This window comes from Podarcis tiliguerta (assembly GCF_965153285.1).
Source record: "Podarcis tiliguerta genome assembly, chromosome: 2".
NCBI lineage: Eukaryota > Metazoa > Chordata > Lepidosauria > Squamata > Lacertidae > Podarcis > Podarcis tiliguerta.
The window spans coordinates 50649418-50668454 of record NC_139535.1 but is presented as its reverse complement, the minus strand read 5'-3'; the positions used below and the strand labels follow the sequence as shown (position 1 = coordinate 50668454).

The 19037-nt window shown below is 44.5% G+C and overlaps 1 protein-coding gene across 1 annotated transcript; it reads left to right on the top strand.

The window, feature by feature from the left end:
* Window positions 1-1742: 1742 nt before the first annotated feature.
* BAP1 (BRCA1 associated deubiquitinase 1) lies at window positions 1743-18902 on the top strand. Its single transcript, XM_083429416.1, has 17 exons — window positions 1743-2047; window positions 3924-3953; window positions 4150-4204; window positions 4989-5121; window positions 6358-6477; window positions 7218-7279; window positions 7363-7505; window positions 8614-8692; window positions 9214-9337; window positions 10197-10344; window positions 10975-11159; window positions 11876-12012; window positions 12613-13085; window positions 14436-14596; window positions 15189-15281; window positions 15749-15821; window positions 16328-18902. Exons 1-17 carry the CDS (start codon window positions 2011-2013, stop codon window positions 16459-16461), a joined length of 2187 nt encoding a protein of 728 aa, XP_083285542.1. The 5' UTR covers window positions 1743-2010; the 3' UTR covers window positions 16462-18902.
* Window positions 18903-19037: the final 135 nt, after the last annotated feature.

Sequence of the window (19037 nt, the reverse complement as noted above, 5' to 3'; positions counted from 1 at the left end):
GCCCCTGCTTGATGCATGCAGGCAATCCTGCGCTAGAAATGGTCCCATCACTAGTTTTTATTTTTTTTAAAAAAAGTAGCCTTTTCAAAATCAAATTCTTTCCCATTGCCCAAGGATAAGAAAAAAAATATATTACTGTATTCACGGATTCTTGAAAATAAAATAGTTTATTCTTGGGAAATCCCCCAGCCTCTCCTTGAAGCAAGAATCCACCACTTCTCTAGGTAATTGGTTCAACTGTCAAACTGCTGTTTCCATCAAAACTAATCTCGTGCCCCTTTAAGCTTAGTAGATCTGGCCTTTGAGGGCAGCAGAGAATAAGTCTTTTGCCCTCTAGTTCTATAACGACAGCCATTCAGGTAACGAGAAGAGTGCTATCATTATCATATACTCCACCTGTGCCTTCCCTTCTACAGGGTAAATATAATCAGTCAGTTCAACCTTTCCTCATAGGATTTGTGTTCTGTATTGGTGACTGTCTTCATTACCCCCCCCCCCATGAACCTGTTCTTTTTTGTCTATATTCCAACGAGGACACATTACTCCAGTTGAGACGTGACTTGGTTTGCGCACACTTCCATCAGTTTAATTTCGCCATCCTATGCACGCTTACAGGGACGCGGGTGGCGCTGTGGGTTAAACTTGCTGATCAGAAGGTTGGCAGTTCGAATCCCCATGACGGGGTGAGCTCCTGTTCCTCGGTCCCTGCTCCTGCCAACCTAGCAGTTCGAAAGCATGTCAAAGTGCAAGTAGATAAATAGGTACCACTCCGGCTGGAAGGTAAACGGCGTTTCCGTGCGCTGCTCTGGTTCGCCAGAAGCGGCTTAGTCCTGCTGGTCACATGACCTGGAAGCTGTATGCTGGCTCCCTCGGCCAATAAAACGAGACGAGCGCCACAACCCCAGAGTTGGCCACGACTGGACCTAATGGTCAGGGGTCCCTTTACCTTTTTATGCACATTTACACAGGGCGGGGCTTCCTTCTTGGCACGTCTGCAACCTAAACCCCCATTACCTGGGTGCAATTCCTACTGGGTGCAGAGCTTCCGAATAGCCATGGCGAGGATTAGTACAGTGGTACCTTGGGTTAAGTACTTAATTCGTTCCGGAGGTCCGTTTTTAACCTGAAATTGTTCTTAACCTGAGGTACCACTTTAGCTAATGGGGCCTCCCGCTGCCGCCGCCATAGCACAATTTCTGTTCTCACCTGAAGCAAAGTTCTTAACCCGAGGTACTATTTCTGGGTTTGCGGAGTCTGTAACCTGCAGCGTATGTAACCCGATGTACCACTGTACTCTCAAACCTCATGGAGGCTTGCTTCTGGCTAGGCATGCAGAGGACTTCCGCTGCAAACTGAACCGATTCCCCGCTTAAGGTTGCGACTGCTAGGGAGAAATGCAGACACAGAAATATGCAAAGTAGTGGCGGGCTGCTTCGCAGAGTCGTATCCTCACCGCTTCAGGGCAGCTTAAAGTTTATTTGTTTTTTATCTATTGCTAGATTTGTATCTCACCCTTCGCCCGAAGGTCACAGCACAGAACAACTTCACAAATACAAATATAGAAATACAAAACGAGAACACAAAATATATAATAAAACAAAATCAAACCAGTAGCAACGGTCCCCCCCCCGCCCCCACTCAATTATTTATCTAATTCGCCAGCACATCTGCAGGCTCAAAGCTCTTGAAACTCCGCCCAAACCGGAAACTCCCAACCCTTTCCGCCCGGGACTTTTCTTACTGCGTCGCGACTTATCTTTCGCCGCGCTCCATTTGCCTCTTCCTACGTCGGGGCGGACGCTGTGCGTCTCGAGTCGCGCCGAGATGACGTGTTCAAGAGGCGGCGCCGTGAGCGTGGGGGGTCCTGTTGTTGTAGGTGGCGGCGGAGTGAAATTGGAGCCTCTCAAACGGCGGGCGGTGGCGGGTGGCCGAAGCTGGAGGTGGGCGGGCAGGTGGGTCTGTGAAGGGCCTGGGGCCGGTCATGGCGCTGGGGCCTGACCCAGGGGGAAGATGAATAAGGGCTGGCTGGAGCTGGAGAGCGACCCTGGTGAGTGAATATGGGAGCCCCCCACCCCGCGGTCGCCGGGGGGTCGTGAGGGGGAGGCCTCGGGGAGGAGAGGGGGGAGGTTGGGGCAATGAAGAGGTGGGGGGCGGGCGGTGGGTGGACCCGGAGAAGGGGGAGGGAGATGTGCTGCTTCTCTCTCCCCCCCCCCTCCACTTGGGAATCGGGAGGGTGGTGGGCTAGGATACCTGGCTAAGGCGGGTGGTGGCTAAAAGCTTGTTCTTGTGGAGTGCATTGATAGCGAGAGAGAGGTTGGCGGTAAAATTGGGCTGTCCCTATGTGTGGCAGTGCACAGAGGGCGGCTATAACTTTTAAGGGGATTCATCAGGAGGAGTTGGGGCATGCAATGTCTATGCTGTGCCACCCAATGGCAGGCGACTTTATATCCTGATGATATGTTGCCTTGTGGTTGCCCAAGATAAGTGGGCAGCAAGGCAAGTTAGGTCCCATAACATTGGATGTGAAATGGTGGCATATTTGGAGATGTCCAAAACCAGGTTCATATTGGTCTGCGTATGTGTATGCCCTTCAGCTGAATGGAGCCCTTTTATGATCATTTTGACAGGGCACGTTTTTGTGCCCTTGTACTGCCCCTGTAATGTGGAATGCCCTTCCCTCTGCCACACATGAAGCAGCAGCCATCATGTGGTTCACATGTCCTATGAAGGCTTATCCTTTTGGCCAGGCTTTCCTTGACCCATAAGTTTGGACCCTGTTTTACAAGCTTGAACTCTTTGGATTTCTGTTTTATTTGATTTTATGCGCTTTTCCGTTACTGTTTTGTAGGTTTTGTTCTTTTTAAATTATATATTTGGTACCTTTAAGCCAGCTGTACTCAACCTTGGGTCACTAGATGGCGTTGGACTACAACTCCCATCAACTCTGACCACTGGTCCTGCTAGCTATGGATGATGAGAGTTACAGTCCAACAATATATGGGGGCCCAAGGTTGAGAAAGGCTGATTGATGGTACACGACTTAGATTTTTAAAATATTAAGTGCTTTATAAACATTTCTAAATAAAAAAACTCATGTCTTTGTCTTTCTACAAATCCAACTCTACTTGTCAGATTCATGTGAAAGAAGTCTAAATACTTAATAACAAACAGTGAGAGTAAGGCTTGAAATGTACCTTATTCCAACCAATTAGAAGGATGCACCATGTAAGGTTGAAGCATATTTTTTCTGGAAATGTGGAATGCTAGAATACAACAGCCAACACTGTTGTAACAATAGATACTTTCTATAGAAAACAGCTGAGGCCTTCTGCAGGGGAAAGACTTATTATTAACATGTATATGCTGTCTGTTTTTCAAGCTAGTGTATACTTCACCACAGCTGAAAAAAATTAAGTATGTGTCCCAATTATTGCACTGTTTAGCTTGTGTTAGATTGGCTCAAAAATTAACCAGAGTTACTTTAAAAAACAAACCAACAAGAAATAGATTGGCTCAGAATATAATCCAATCTGACTTTGGAAATTGTCCCCCAGCTAGCCAGCCCTCTGGCCCTCAGCCCCTGTGCTTTACCCGTGCTGTGCTGATGAGAAGTGGGTTTGCACCCTTACTCAGGCTGCAAAGCTCTGCAAGTGACCTTGCACCAGTTACCCACCAACCTTCACAGGTTTGTTCTCTCATCCATCCACATCAATGTGAACGCTTTGGTGAAAAGGTGGGATATAAAAGTGAAAAATAATATTACACATCTGAATTCTTTATGAAGGTGCCCAGTAGTATGACTAAATAATTTCTAGTCATGATTTTGCGTTTAACATTCATAGTGAAATAAATGCTAAAAGTTTCTTTCTGAAGAATACATGAATTGGTCAGTAAGTAATTTTCTGTCTTGTATTCTTTTGTAGGGCTCTTCACTCTATTAGTAGAGGATTTTGGTGAGTATGGCAACTGGTAGTCTATGAATGATACTGAATGTTAGTCATATTCAGAGTAGCCTCACTGAAATAGGTGAATTGAGTTAATTCCTTTTATTTCATTTGGACTACTCTATGACTAACATTGGATATCACCTTGCTAATATTCCTTGACTGCTCCTTCCCACATGGTGACTCCTGCTATATCTTCTTGTAGGTGTTAAGGGGGTGCAGGTTGAAGAAATCTATGATTTACAGAGCAAATGCCAAGGGTAAGTTAGTAATCATTATATTGATTTGAGAAAGGCAAAATATCCTTCTGATGTTTGTGAATAATCACATTGTGTAAAGATCTGGCTCAGCCATAAGTGCTTAGCAAAGGGCTTGGCAATCAGTGGATAAACAGTGCTTTGTGGCTGTGCTTTTGCTCTCACACCTCTCAAACGTGGTCTGTGGGGGAGATAAAGATTTGCCCCACCAAATTGATCTAGTTTCCCACCCCTGCCAAACCTTCTGTAATGCAGCACAACCATGTAAATAAGCACATACAAGTTACTAGCCTTCTTAGAAGATAGCAGCATTCCTGATCAGCTATGGCTACCAGGTTAGTGTTTAAATACAAGACTGCTGTAGCAGTACAAGTAGTACAAAAATAGTGAGTAAAGCATAGACAATTAAATGTAGATAACTAACTTTCATTCAGAGTAAACCTACTCAAATTAATGACCATTACTAACTTAGGTCCAGTTATTCAAATGGGTCTACTTGGAGTAAAAGTTAGCTGAATACAACCCAAGGTCTATGTTAGATTCTAGCTATTTCAATTGGTCGCTATCGCTATTTGGGAGTATCAGGAATGATGCAATAATGGGGATTTGTAATGTGGTATGGTTGACTTTGTCTACTACCCCCACTGCTTTTACCAGCTATAGTTATTGTTTAAATGACTGAAGCTCTTAGGCTGACATGTGTGAATGACTAGAGAACTGTTGAAAGAAATGCTTCAAAAGTGATGCAGCTTCATTGGTGCCCTGCTGTCTCCATTCTTTTCTTCAGGCCAGTCTATGGGTTCATCTTCCTTTTCAAATGGATTGAAGAGCGCCGATCGCGACGGAAGGTCTCAACTCTGGTAGATGAGACATCAGTGATTGATGATGACATTGTCAATAATATGTTCTTTGCTCATCAGGTGAGCTGACATGGATGAAGAAAGAAGGATCTCCCCAGTTGGGTAGAGATAGGGTTTAATGTGAGCCAGTCTAATACTTGGCACTGAAAGCAAATCCCCAGGATCCAATCTGCAATATGTGAATTACTGTTCCAGAAGATTGCTTTTGAGTATGTCCAGAATGTCAACTCCTCATCACTGAGTGACCACAGTTGACCACAGCCAATTTGAGATCAGGGCTATGGTCTTCCATGGTGGAAGGCTCCAAGTCTTATTTCATAACTTGGTTACAGAATAGAGCATCCTCATATTCAGAGTAGGGAATTTCACCTTCCAGCCCTTGTGTTGGTATTCATTCATTAATTCCCAGAGCCTGCCATAATCACAATTTCTTACTTACCTTCAGTTACTTAACTTATTACTTTATTTAGTCTGTCCATTTCCATAAAACTGCCCTTCACTGTGGCCTGGTTCAGACAATACATCCCCATGGTTTATCAACTAAGGTTGTGATAACAGAACCAGGCCAGTAGGTTTCCCTCCTTGTGTATCTGCTGGTTTCTTAGCTAGATACCTAAAGTATTCACTGAAATCCGAAACTTGCAGACAAAAACACACACCAAATCGTATAATTGAATTGATAGCGTAAGTCAAATTTCTATAACTTCTTCAAGTTTTCCTTTATAAAGCTCACATTCTTTCTCTGCTTAGCATGTTCAGATTTGCTTGTAATATATACTTTCAGCATGATTTATGCTGAAGATGGAAATGATTCAGAAGAATATACTGAAAATGAAACATCTTTTACTAGGCTCCTATTTTCTGGTGGGTTGAACTATTCCAAAGGTATTGCAGCTTTCTGATTTAGCTGTCTTGCACACTCCTCACTCACCATCTAACACAACTGGGGACAAACAAGTCAATACAGTTGGTGTTATCTGGTAGCACCTTGGTGTGCTTACTTCAGTAACTTTCTCTGTCAAAACTTCTCTTGAATAAGGGTGTCATTGTAACTAATGTGGTCTGATTTGTGTAGGTTGATCTTTTGAGGTGTGTGGGCCTTGCATCAGGGAGTTGAATTCTATGGCGTTTTGATTCCTTCCAGTTTTGACTGCAACCTTTAACCATTACCATTCATTAAAAACCATATGTTTAGCTTGTAAGCATCAGTAGCTACAGTGGTAGATTTATGCATAGTGTTGATGACTGTTTCATTGCTTTGGTTTTCAAAATGTTTGTAACTATTATGTTTTATAGCTGATCCCCAATTCTTGTGCCACACACGCGTTGTTGAGTGTCCTCCTGAACTGCAGCAGTGTAGACTTGGGGCCAACTCTGAGCCGAATGAAGGAGTTCACAAAAGGGTTTAGTCCAGAGGTATGATGCAGCAGGGTGCATTTAGGGTGGGATAATCTGAAATTGGGATGTGGGTGGTGCTGTGGTCTAAACCACTGAGCCTAGGGCTTGCCAATCGGAAGGTCGGCTGTTCAAATCCCTGCAATGGGGTGAGCTCTCGTTGCTCAGTCCCAGCACCTGCCAAGCTAGCAGTTTGAAAGCACGTCAAAGTGCAAGTAGGTACCGCTCCGGCGGGAAGGTAAACGGCGTTTCTGTGCGCTGCTCTGGTTTCGCCAGAAGCTGCTTAGTCATGCTGGCCTCGTGACCTGGAAAAACTGTCTGCGGACAAATGTTAGCTCCCTCGGCCAGTAAAGCGAGATGAGCGCCGCAAACCCAGAGTCGTTTGCGACTGGACTTAACTGTCAGGGGTCCTCTACCTTTTAAAATCTGAAATCACTGTAAGCTTCTCATCTCCCCAAGTGCTTTTATAAAACATCCTTTCTTTGTAGTGTCGTCTTTCCCAGCCAGTATGACTTATCTCCATATTGTCTGATCAAACAGTGGTTGTAGTCGTCTTGCAAAACTCATGCAGATTATTTCTAAGTAAATTTTACTTAGAGAGTAGTCCTCCTGGCTAGCTGGAGTGGTGCCCAAGCTATGCCATTCTGAATTCAATCAGGAAGGGCGGTGGTTATTGGCATTTCAGGGGCCTTCCTTGCCTGTTAAAGGGCCCTAGTGAAAATAAAGCTATCTTATCTTTTTGCTCTGTTTCCTCCCCACAGAGCAAAGGCTATGCCATTGGAAATGCCCCAGAACTGGCCAAGGCCCACAACAGTCATGCTAGGTAAGTGGGGTCACAACGCAAAAGTGCTTGCTGCAAAATAGACCACATCTATTCTGACTTCTTGTCTGTTGGTTTTTTGGTAGGCCAGAGCCCCGGCATTTGCCAGAGAAACAGAATGGGATCAGTGCAGTGCGAACCATGGAGGCTTTTCACTTTGTCAGCTACGTTCCCATTAAGGGGAGGCTCTTTGAGCTGGATGGCCTGAAGGTTTATCCCATTGACCATGGTAAGGGACTCCAACTACTGTGCCTTAGCTTATCTGAAAAACTAAAAATGTTCTGGCTGCAAGATATTTGGAGCCATCAAAAATGTTGTTGGCACCCATCTATCTCGAGAGACAATAGGGTGCATCTCTGAGCTGTATGCCTGGGAAGTGTGTATATGGAAGCCCTGGGCTGCCCAGAGGACAAGAACACCCCTCTCGGCCTTGCTGATGTGGTCCAAAGGAAAACAGAGCAATACATTCGGCACCAGCTTGGCTGCAGGAATTGCAGGAGGGAGGCTGTGTTTGCAGTTTTAGTCCTACTGTTCATTTGCTTGCAGTTGCTCTTTTCAGATGTTTTTGGTATATTTTGTATTTGTTGTATTCTTCTGCAAATTCTTCTGGTGAGGCAGGAAAGAAATACATAAAATTGTTGCAGTAAGTAAAATAAACGATAGCAGAACTGTCTGCAAACTTATCTACGTAGACGGGCACATGTGGAAAAAGAAAAGAAAGTGGGCAAGGGAAGAGGTCGGAGGAAAAGTAAAATCTATGAATTAGCAAAGGTCTAGGAAATAGATGTACCTTGAGGAACTCATTAAAGAGTGGGACTGAATCATGACTGGAAGCAACATCATATCTAAGGATTTCTGGGTTACATCTTGTGGGTGTGAGGAGAGAGAATGGGCAGAAATGCCTTATTCTGGTAACCTCTGCAAATGGTTGAGTAAGAGAACAGCATTAAAAAGCACCTGGATACAATGGGAAGGAGCGGTTTGTTTTTTAATCTGAATGTGTTTCTGGGTTTTTATTTTCTTTAGATTTGATAACCTGTTCTGGGTCTCAGGGTTAGGCTGAAATAAACATCTTAAAGGGGGGCAGTTTACATTTATTTTATAAGTTGACTTTGCAGGTAGCATGGATGGATCAGAATCTAGCCAGCCACATGGGAAGCTCAGGTGAGCTCGTTCCCAAGGGTTGTTGTACGTGATAGGTCTTGTGGTGGATTTTTTTTACCTTAACTGAACCACCTTTACACTCCCTGTTGCATATGCAGTTCAAGCTCATTTAATCTGTTAGCAGGGACTTTTCTTTCTTTGTTTCTACATTTACCTTTTTATTGCTTTTTCAGGGCCATGGGCAGAAGAGGAGGAATGGACAGACAAAGCTCGAAGAGTGATCATGGAGAGAATTGGACTTGCCACAGCAGGGTAAATGATCAAATTGCCATAGCAAAGGAAGACCTTGTTCTTATGGTGGCCTATGAGAAGCCCACGAGCATGACATGTGTGCATTAGCAGTCTCCTGCTCATGAGTCTAAGTGACAGTCACTCAGAGGCATAGTGCCTGTCTTACTTGGGATGTTGCATAGCTGTCATGTTTAGTTAGGATCCTGTGATAACTTAGGAGGGTGTGCTTCAGAAGAGACAAGTCTTTCTCCTGGGATCTCATGTTCTGTAGATCCTGCTTTGGTTCAGCTTTTTCCAGAAGGCTGTCTTCTGGTCCTAAGACATGTTGCACCTGCACTCCAATAGTTTTGTCCGTTCAGTGCCATACACTGTGATGTTAGCATTGTGGTGACAGAGGGAAATATACTGCTGCAAATACAGGGCGAGTCCTTTAAAAGAGGCCCTGTGGATAGAGAATACACATGTTCCACGTGGCCTCTTTTAAAAGACTCACCCTGTACTTTGAATTGGGGCGCTTAGCACTTGATGCTGTCTTCCTGCAGGGAGCCATATCATGACATCCGCTTTAACTTGATGGCAGTTGTGCCTGACAGAAGGATGAAGTATGAATCCAAGCTGCATATCTTGAAGATGAACCGGCAAACTGTATTAGAGGCTTTGCAGCAGGTAAGTTTGGGATGAGCCTAGTAATTGAATCTCTTCTCTTGACTGCATCTGGCTATCTGTATGTCTGTGTACAAGACTGGTGTCTTTGAACCATTGCTGGGCTGCAGATTGTATACATTTTTCACCCACTTTCCCTCAATTTAGAAACACTGGAAGATGACTTCTGTATGTATAGAATTCAGGGAAGGCCCTCTGTGGGCTGGCCTCTGAGCCTGGCATGGGAACCAAAATGAATCGTTTCTAAATCATTGCTTGAACCAAAGTCTTTCTGTACTATGTGTTTGTAAGTGTCACACTGTATTATGGCTTGTATTATGTACAAGAGTGCAGCAGGCAGCTGAGCAAGTAAGTTGCTACACAGCCCAGGTGAGCTGCTAAGGAAGGAGTAATGTTTAATGTGGGGAAGGCTCAGAGAGCTGTTTCTCTCACTGTTTCCCTCCCCCTTTGCCAAAGTGGTGTTTAAAGGAGGTTGGGAAGCACTTCAGAGAGTGGTTTGGCAAATCACTTTCTGAAGCGCCCTTCCCTCCATTAAACGTTTATTGAGCTGTGAGGGAAGGGGGGCTGTGGAGAGGGAGTGGGGTGTTTCGTCAGGTGGGGGAGAAAGGGTGGTGGTTGAGGGGTTGGTGATCAGAGCGAGCAGTGGCAGCAGCCCCATATAATTCAGTAATAGCAGAAATAAATAGTGCAAGAGGTTACATGGTTATCCTCCTCCTCCCCACTCCTGGCTGGCCTTTTCATTAAGGAAGCATGTTAATTAGGAACTGACATGTTGGTGGGAACTTCATTGCTTTCCTTCTATGTCTGTGGGTTTTTCCTTTTTGTGAACTGCTTTGTTCTATCTATATTTTTTCCTCACCAGCTAATCCGTGTGACGCAACCAGAGCTGGTCCACACCCAGAAATTCCTGGATGCCCAGGCTTCTGAAGAGCCAAAGTCAGCAAACAGCAAACCCCCCACCGCCTTGCCACTGGGGCGAGCGCAGCTGGTCCCCGAGAGCTCACAAGCAGGTATGGGGAAATGTAGAAGGGGGCTGTGGAGTGCGGAGAACAAAGAACCATGCTCAGAGTGGGATATGTTTTAGATATTTTTAACTGTGTGTGTGTGTGTGTTTTATCATTCTGATGTTTGCCACCCTGGGCTCCTTTGGGAGGAAGGGTGGGGTAGAAATGTAATACAATAAACTTGGCTTATTAAGAATCCCTTTACTAAGTGAAAGCCACTGAGAGCCTGATTTTACTACTTAAACAAAATAAATAAATAATACTTTCGCCCAGTGATGGGCAAACCTGGCCGTCCAACTGTTTTGGGACTACAATTCCCATCATCCCTGACCACTGGTCCTGTTAGCTAGGGGTGATGGGAGTTGTAGTCCCAAAACATCTGGAGGACCAAGTTTGGCCGTGCCTGCTTTAGCCCGTCCCTTAGTGCAAAAGCAGGGTTGCAAATTGTAGGCATTTGTTATCAGATTTAAGTGTCTCTGTTTGCCTTTGTTGGATTTGGGGTAAGCGTGTGGTGTTCTGGAAAGGAGTGCTTGCTCAGTGCATCTGAAAATGTCTCGTTGGAGGTGTATGCATTTACTCAGTAAGCAAGTGTAAATGCCCTCAAATGGGAAAATAAAAGAGAGGTGTTCTTTCCAGAGAGCACTGAGGAGCCTGGAGGCCAGGATCAGCCTTCATCAACCCAGAGCCCTCCAAGCAAATCCAAACTGGGCAATAAGCTACCTGTGAGCAGCATCAATGGGGCACTGGCCAACCCTAGCCCTATCGTGCAGAGACTGCCAGCTTTCCTGGATAACCACAACTATGCCAAGTCACCCATGCAAGTAAGTATAGGGGAGCTATGCTGAACACAAGTATCTCATTCAAGTTTCTGATTTACGAATCTCCAGTCGACAGTGACTGTTGTCAAGCTTTCTTTCACATGCCAAATAGAAACAAATCTTTAACATGAGAATTTGCCTTTGTTTTTTCGTTTTTTAAAGCTTTCCTACATAGGTGGCTGCCGTTGCTTTGTAGGTTGTTCCACTGAAGTTCCATTGATGTTCTTAGCTTGTCCATTAGTGGGTATGAAGTAGGGACATTCCTATGTTGATCAGTGGCTACAAAGCACCGTGACTGTGTTCTGTCGGAATAGCCGTCTCTGTCTCTGAATATCAGTTGCTGGGAAGTGCAAGTGGGACACGATAGCTCATATCCTGCTTTCCATGAGCATCTAGTTGGTCACTGTGAGAACAGGATGGGCCATTGACCTGATCTAGGGTTCCCATATTTCAAACAGTGAAAACCCAGACAGAAAGGTTGTTAAGCTTTTTCTGTTGTTCAGCTTTTTTGGCAAGATCACATTTCTTTTTTGCCATTTTTGAGCTATTTTAATGAGAAATTTGGCACTAAAGACATAGGCTTAGAAAGCTGGTTTCTCAGGGGTCGGATGATGCCTGGGATATTTCTTTGCGAAGGACTGTTGTTTAAATGAGGGGCTTTTGAGGGCAGTAGATCTCTCAGATTGCATTCCTTAGGTGTGTTCTGATACGCAATGCAGGAGGAAGAGGACCTTGCAGCAGGAGTGGGCCGGAGCCGGGTCCCAGTACGGCAGCACCAGCAGTACTCGGACGAGGAGGATGACTACGATGAGGAGGAGGAGGAGGAGGAAGTTTGCAATGCCAATCCTGCCATGAGGTAATGGTGATTCATTCTCCCTTTGCTCCTCTATAGGCATAGAACAGAGGGTGGGAGCTTTTCAATGCAAGTCAGTGATTATTTTTCAAAACCAGCATTTTCAGTTGCTATATTTGACTTTGATTTGAAGCCTTACTCCCTTGTGAAAGGAGATTTTAAATTTCAGAGGTTTGTTTTAAATTTTGCATATTCTATTGTTGTATGTAAGCTGATTTGAGACCTACCTGGTGAAAAGTGGGATACAAACTGTATAAACTAGGGTTTCCCAAACTTGGGTCTCTAGCTGTTTTTGGACTACAACTCCCATCATCTCTAGCTAGTAGGACCAGTGAGCAAGGATGACAGGAATTGTAGTCCAAAAACAGCTGGAGACACAAGTTTGGGAAACACTGGTTTAAACAAACAAACAGACAAATCCTTTACAGTATTGGTGTTCTGCATTTTTTTATTGTATATTACTGAATGTGAGTATGGAATACTGTGATGTTTTGATTGTTTCCACCAGAAACTGTTATGGCTGAAATGTGCTGCTATTGCCCTTCGATCATTCTCAATTGATCTTTAATTGATCTTCCTCTCTTGTTCCCCAATCTTGAACAGATTCAAGCGGAAGGGCCCAGTGAAGCAGGAGCCCCTGGTGGGGAGTGCAGATGGCCAGCTCTCCATGCTGCAGCCCAACACTATTAATGTCCTAACTGAGAAGCTCAAGGAAACACAGAAGGATCTCTCCATCCCCCTGTCAATCAAGACCAGCAGTGGAGGCACTGCTGTTGCTGCTGTTGCCCATTCCCAACCATCTCCTACACCCAGCAATGAGAGTACGGACACTGCCTCAGAGATTGGGAGTGCCTTCAATTCCCCACTCCGCTCCCCCATCCGCTCAGCCAACCCCACTCGTCCCTCCAGCCCTGTCACCTCTCACATCTCCAAGGTGCTGTTTGGGGAGGAGGATAGCCTTCTACGTGTGGACTGTATACGCTACAATCGAGCTGTGAGGGATTTGGGGCCTATTATCAGCACAGGCTTACTGCATCTCACAGAGGATGGGGTTTTCTGCCCACTTACTATAACAGGTAAGGTTCAGGGGAAGAGCTGTAGCCCCTGTACTCCTGTAACTACTCCTGGAGCAGACGGTTCTGACTCTATGATGAGCAGTGAGAGAATGACCAGTGGTTTCCAGTTAGATACCGAAGCCATAAAAATAGAACAAAAAGCTGTTTAGTAGGGGTGTGCTGATCCAGATTCAGTTCAGAAACCAGTTCAGTCGAGAGTGATTTGGAGGCTATCCATTTCAGTTCTGGGTTCAAATCCTGGTTTGGAAGTTTTCCATCTTATAGAAACATAGGACAATGAATTTTCATGCTAGGCACATTTAAAGTTTAAACCCACCCACCCCCCGCCCCAAGAGGAACCATCTATGTATGTGTTAATTTTGGGCAGAATTGGATGAAATTTGCAGGCATGATAGACTCTTCTAAGGAGATGAATCCTGCCAAACTTCAGAAGGAGAAACTGCAAGGACAGGTTTTGTTTAGAAAAGTTAAAAGGCTCACTTAATTTTTCCTGTTTTTTAAAGGGATGATGTTTATGAAAACAGCATATAAAGGTACTCTTAGGTTCGAAACCTGCCAGGTTACAGAGAAAAAGGCCCAGGTGTGGTGGGGGGTTTTTTGTGTTTTTTTCCCTAGGTGTCTTTAAAAGGTTTTTTGTGTGCAGGGATGAACCTGCGGTTTGGTGGGCAATGATTATGAATATGGCATATATTGTGGAGGTTCCCCTAACTTCTGCAGTTTGTTGGTGAGAGCATTACAGCAAAGGTCTGCTCTTCCTTTTTCCAGAGTTCCTTTTTCCATCACTAAGAGTCTGGCTCATTGCTGATTCTGGAAGTAGAGCCAAAATACTATCAGATAATCTTCACAACTTCTCTCCTCCCAAAGCATGTGTGAACTGTGTCGAAGCAAGGCATATGCTTATGAGTAATCCCTATAGAAGGACCCAGTGTTGACTTGATGTGACTACAGCCTTGGACTACTAAAAGTAGGAGTCTGGCCTAGGACTATGGATGGGATAGTTATGGAAGGAGGAATACGAGTATGACCTGTGCTCAAAACATGTATTTAAACACTACAGAAGTACTTAAACAATTTGTGCATTTTCCTGAATGTTAATATCACTTCCTGGCATTTCTGGCTACTTTGTTTGATGCTGATGTTTTATTGTTATGTTGTGCTTATATGCAGCTATGTTTTATTTTGTAAACTACTTTGGTATTTCTTTGAAATGAAAAGTGGTATACAATGGTTTTAATAAGATGAATCCACCCTGTGTGTTAGAACTGTAGCGTTGGAAGGGACACCAAGGGTCACCTAGTCCAACTCTCCTGCAGCATTCCTCCTTTTTGCTCTCTTCTCCACTGATACCAGATGGTGGGAAAAACTCCTCATCTTCTAGCAAATCCAGTGAAGAGCTTCAGTCCACTGTCAAACTAGAAGAGAGAGACTCAAGTGAAGCAAATGACAGCAAGGAGAAGGCTGGACTTGGTCGGTCTGGTGATATCCCTTGTGGGGAAAAGTATTCTCCTAAAGTAAGCATTTCTACCCCTGCTTCCCTCCCTCCCCAAGACAGCTGATGCTCGTTGGTAGTATGAGTTTTAGATGCTGCGATTCCTCACAGTTATGCTTCGGACCAGGCACCCCCAACCTGCGGCTCTCCAGATGTTTTGGCCTACAATTCCCATGATCCCTAGCTAACAGGACCAGTGGTCAGGGATGATGGGAATTGTAGTCCAAAACATCTGGAGGGCCGAAGAATTGGGGATGCTTGCTTCAGACAGTCCAAGGTCTATGAGACTGTGTAACACTAAACCTTGCAGCTTGTTAATTTCCTACATTACTGCTGGTGGTTTTTTCCCCTTCTTCCTTGCTGCTGGTTAGGTAGAACAACTTCCCCCCGTTGCAGCCTCTCTTAATACGGTTTCTGGACTGAGTACCCCCCCTGGGGGGGTACTCTATGAGTTACAAAATGGCCTGGCCTAGCACTGAAGCTATGATATGTTCTTTGTGCTTCATGTGAGATTGTTCTAGATGGTGCGTTGTTTTTTCTGCTGACTTTGCAAGTCAATGAAACACTGTTGGGGATGGGGTGTGTTCATACTGTCCCTGTTTTGGCTCTGGCAGGAGCTGCTGGCACTGCTGAAATGCGTGGAAGCCGAAATAGCTAACTATGAAGCCTGTTTAAAGGAGGAGGTAGAGAAAAGGAAGAAGTTCAAGGTATTCTAGCAGGGTGTTTCATCTTGGGGGGTAATCATGAGATGACTTTCCTTCACCATGACCACAGTTTCTGATATGAAAAGAAGTCTTCAGACTAGCAAAATCAGAAGACATCATACCAGGAGTCCATTCATGATGCTAAGCTCCTGCTTTTTTGGCTGGGTTAGTAATATTTGCACAGTGCCTCTTGCCTGAAGCTGGAAATCTCATTGTCTATTACTTATTATACATCTACTAAAAACTGGAGAAAATGGGGCTTTGCCATCGTTCTTCATTTGTGGGCACTGGTGTGCCACTGGATATAATTTCCCAAGCTTATTTTGGATAAGATACAGTAGATTTAATTCACTTATATATTGCCAGTCAGCCACATGAAAGTTAACATTGGCAAACATTTTCTCTTGACTGCTTCAACTATAACTGTTGAACTGATAATTCTCTTCCACCTTACTGACTCTTCCCTTTAGATTGATGACCAGAGAAGAACTCACAATTATGATGAATTCATATGCACCTTTATCTCTATGCTGGCACAAGAAGGTAAGATGCCTGTTGAGCAGTCTTGGCATCAGGGACTGTTCTTTTGGTCTTCACTTGCATTTTGGAAACTGCAGCTTTGATTCTAAATCTCCTCCCTTTGAAGGCAGTATCCACAAAAGAAGACCTTTGAAGAGTTTCCATGTTTGGGCATGCTTTTTTAAATAAATCCTGATCATGAACCTGTGATGCATATAATGCTCCTGACTATCTAACCTGCCCTCTGGTACAGAATTGAAGACTTGTGTAGTTTACTTTGAAGGACAGTATGTCTTAAATTCACCTTAAAGATGAATATTGTAATCTTTAGAGGACTGGCTATGGAAGTTTTAGTTCACACAACCTTTATGCTACAATAAATCTTTGGTTTAAGGTCCCAAGACTTTTGTTTGGCAAGTAAAGCTATTTCCCTAGAATTTGTGTTTTGAAGTGGCAAAAAAGGAAAGAACATTCCTAACTGCATAACAATTGTTTCTCTTTAGCTAACCTTTCAAACTCTCTTCCTGCAGGAATGTTGGCTAGCCTTGTTGAACAGAACATCTCTGTGCGTAGGCGGCAAGGGGTCAGCATTGGGCGTCTCCACAAGCAGCGGAAGCCTGACCGGCGGAAACGTTCCCGGCCGTATAAAGCCAAGCGTCAGTAGCACCGGCCTTTGGACAGTACGTTGTGTTCACTGCTTGTCACTTTGGTCATCTGGTGCACATTTCAGGCTCTACCAGCTGGGCAGTGCCCAGGAGACTGGCTTTGCACTGAACATCTCTGTTCAAATAATCAGTGTTAGTGTAATGTTACATGCAAATCCACCTGCATTCAAATGGGCTGTAGATGTTCCTCTAATGGTGGTGACTATGTGGGCATTCCAGTGTAACTTTTCTCCAAACCCCAAGGACCAGGACCACTTGAGGGTCCTACTTAACACAGCACTTGAATTTGCTACTCAGTGTCCTAAATCCGTCTGCAGTATATCTTGCAGTAGCCAATGGCATCCTTCAGAAGCTCTGTAGGGAGATTATTGGAAAAGGAGAAACCAAATTCCTGCCACCTTCTAGAAGGGCATTGCAGCAAGAGTTGGTGTGGCGTTGGGTTCAGTTTTCCCAGCAAAAAAGGAATTGGCTATGTACTGTTTCTGGCCAGTGCCGATGGCTCTGTGTTCTCCTGGGAGGCTATTATCTATTTTCTGTATTAAAATGTATATATATATTTTCTGAGCCATATTATCATTGTAGTCGACTACAGGTGGCCATCTACCCTTTTCCCAGGAATCTATTATGTGCATTGGAAGGGATGCTGTCCACTTGAAGGTCAGGCTTCTTTGCTCCTCCTTTGCAGAAGGTCTTTCAGTTCAGTATCAGTCCTGTTAATGTTTCTCTGGGTGGTTTCTTCAGTTGTTGCAGGAACAGGGAGAGGAATTTCTGAAACGGGCGGTGGGTGCCCAAAGTACGGACACAGTGTGACTCACAATTTATAGGGGTGTATACCCTTGAAGTGTGTGTGCTGCTTTCTGTTATATTTTTCTGTTTGTTAGCCATGCACAGAAAAGGATCAGAATGATCAATCATACGAGATTATTTCCCCCTTCCTGATCTTGGGGGTTCATAAACTGTAGCCTCAGGTGCCCCTTGAAAGTCCCTTGGCTTTTGCTCAGATTAAGCTTCATAAAACCACCCTTTATGAAGTTAAAACAATGCTGAGACAAACAGTTGAAATGGGTGGATTAGTGTCATGATATGCTAGAAGTAACATAGGTATTTGTTCTGTTCTCTCTGCTCTCTGGAACTGTTAGACCACCCAAAAAAATCAGGTGGGTAGGAATCATGACAGTGGTCTCTCTGTGTGATTCCTCCATGCATGTGGCAGGTGAAATAAAGGAAGAAGCCCCAGGAAAGCAGCTCCTTCACTGCTGCCAGTGAATGTGAAGTGGCCCTTTTTTTGGGTTGTTAACACTTCTGAGGCACAGACAGGAAGCAGACTGTTGATGAAAGGGCTACCGTTGGATAATTGGTTTTCCTTGTATGCTTTTATAGTGAAAAGTGAGACAGGGCAAGAAGTAGTAGTTTTCTCAGCAGTGGTGGCAGTGATCAATGAGGGAGGAGTTATGCCTTTAGCGTGGGTGATGGCCAAGGCAGAGACAGCTGGATCATCAGTGCACAGGTGTACCTGGGATTGTGGACACTGCTCAGCAGCCCTACACCTGCATACTCAGTCACCCTGTTACTGCTACTTGCCAGCAAGGGTGTACAATCCCCCCCCCCCCCCCCCAGTTCTACCTCATTGCCAGTCTTCTGCTGCAGCAACAGGCTTAGCGGTAAAAGATTGGCAAGCTGGATAATCAGCATGGCAGCTCTACTGCCACCACAGCCGACTTGAGACCTTCTTGTCTACTTCTCCTTATGTACATTGCTTTACCCTTGTGTCCTGTGAAAATCGAGTACAAACCTCGGTTCCTGAATGGCTTCATTTTTGAATGATTTGGCTCCTGAACGCCAAAAACCCGGAAGTAAATGCTCTGGTTTTCGAAAATTTTTCGGAAGCCGAACGCGGCTTCTGCTTGAGTGCAGGAAGCTCCTGCAATCGATCGGAAGCCATGCCTTGGTTGTTGAACATTTCAGAAGCCGAACAGGCTTCCAGAATGGATTACTTTCGACAAACAAGGTTTGAGTGTACATGGTAAATGCAGCAGCGTTCGTATTGAGGAGAGAGACCAGGACCCACCTGCAAGTTTGCTGTAGGTTATGCTTGCTGGTAGTCATAGGCTATCATAGGATTTCTGGAAGAATTTCTCTTTTGCTGAAACTCATTCCATGAACATGTATAGTTGAGTCTTCTTTTGTACTACCAGAAATGATTAGTGGAAAGCAAAGGAAGACCACAGGCTGAGGAGTGAAAGGACACCCAGTGATTCCTGAGATGGTAGTGCAGCTGAGAGCAGAACTGCATTTGCTTTCTCTGAAAATATGTACAGATGCTGACTGTAGAATCATTATTTTTTATATGTTGACAGAATCAACTGTCTTTTGTTTTGTCAGTTTCAAGTGCTGTAAATACCAGTTCTGGGTCAGAAAATAAAATGTATACCCATCGGAAGATTTCTCTGATCAGACCTTAAAACTTAAATTTTGTCTCTCTACTTGCAAAAACAGAAATGCTTTTGTCACTATACATCTTAGCAACTGCACCCTTGTGTCCTCTTTGTCTACAGGATGAGGGAAATCCCAGTTA

What these genes read in the sequence shown, in the direction of transcription:
- BAP1 (XM_083429416.1), top strand. Translation starts at nt 2,011, where the DNA reads ATGAATAAGGGCTGGCTGGAGCTGGAGAGCGACCCTG. An exon ending in GGAGCTGGAGAGCGACCCTG is followed by an intron (nt 2,048 to 3,923) that starts GTGAGTGAATAT and finishes ATTCTTTTGTAG; the next exon opens with GGCTCTTCACTCTATTAGTA. An exon ending in TCTATTAGTAGAGGATTTTG is followed by an intron (nt 3,954 to 4,149) that starts GTGAGTATGGCA and finishes ATCTTCTTGTAG; the next exon opens with GTGTTAAGGGGGTGCAGGTT.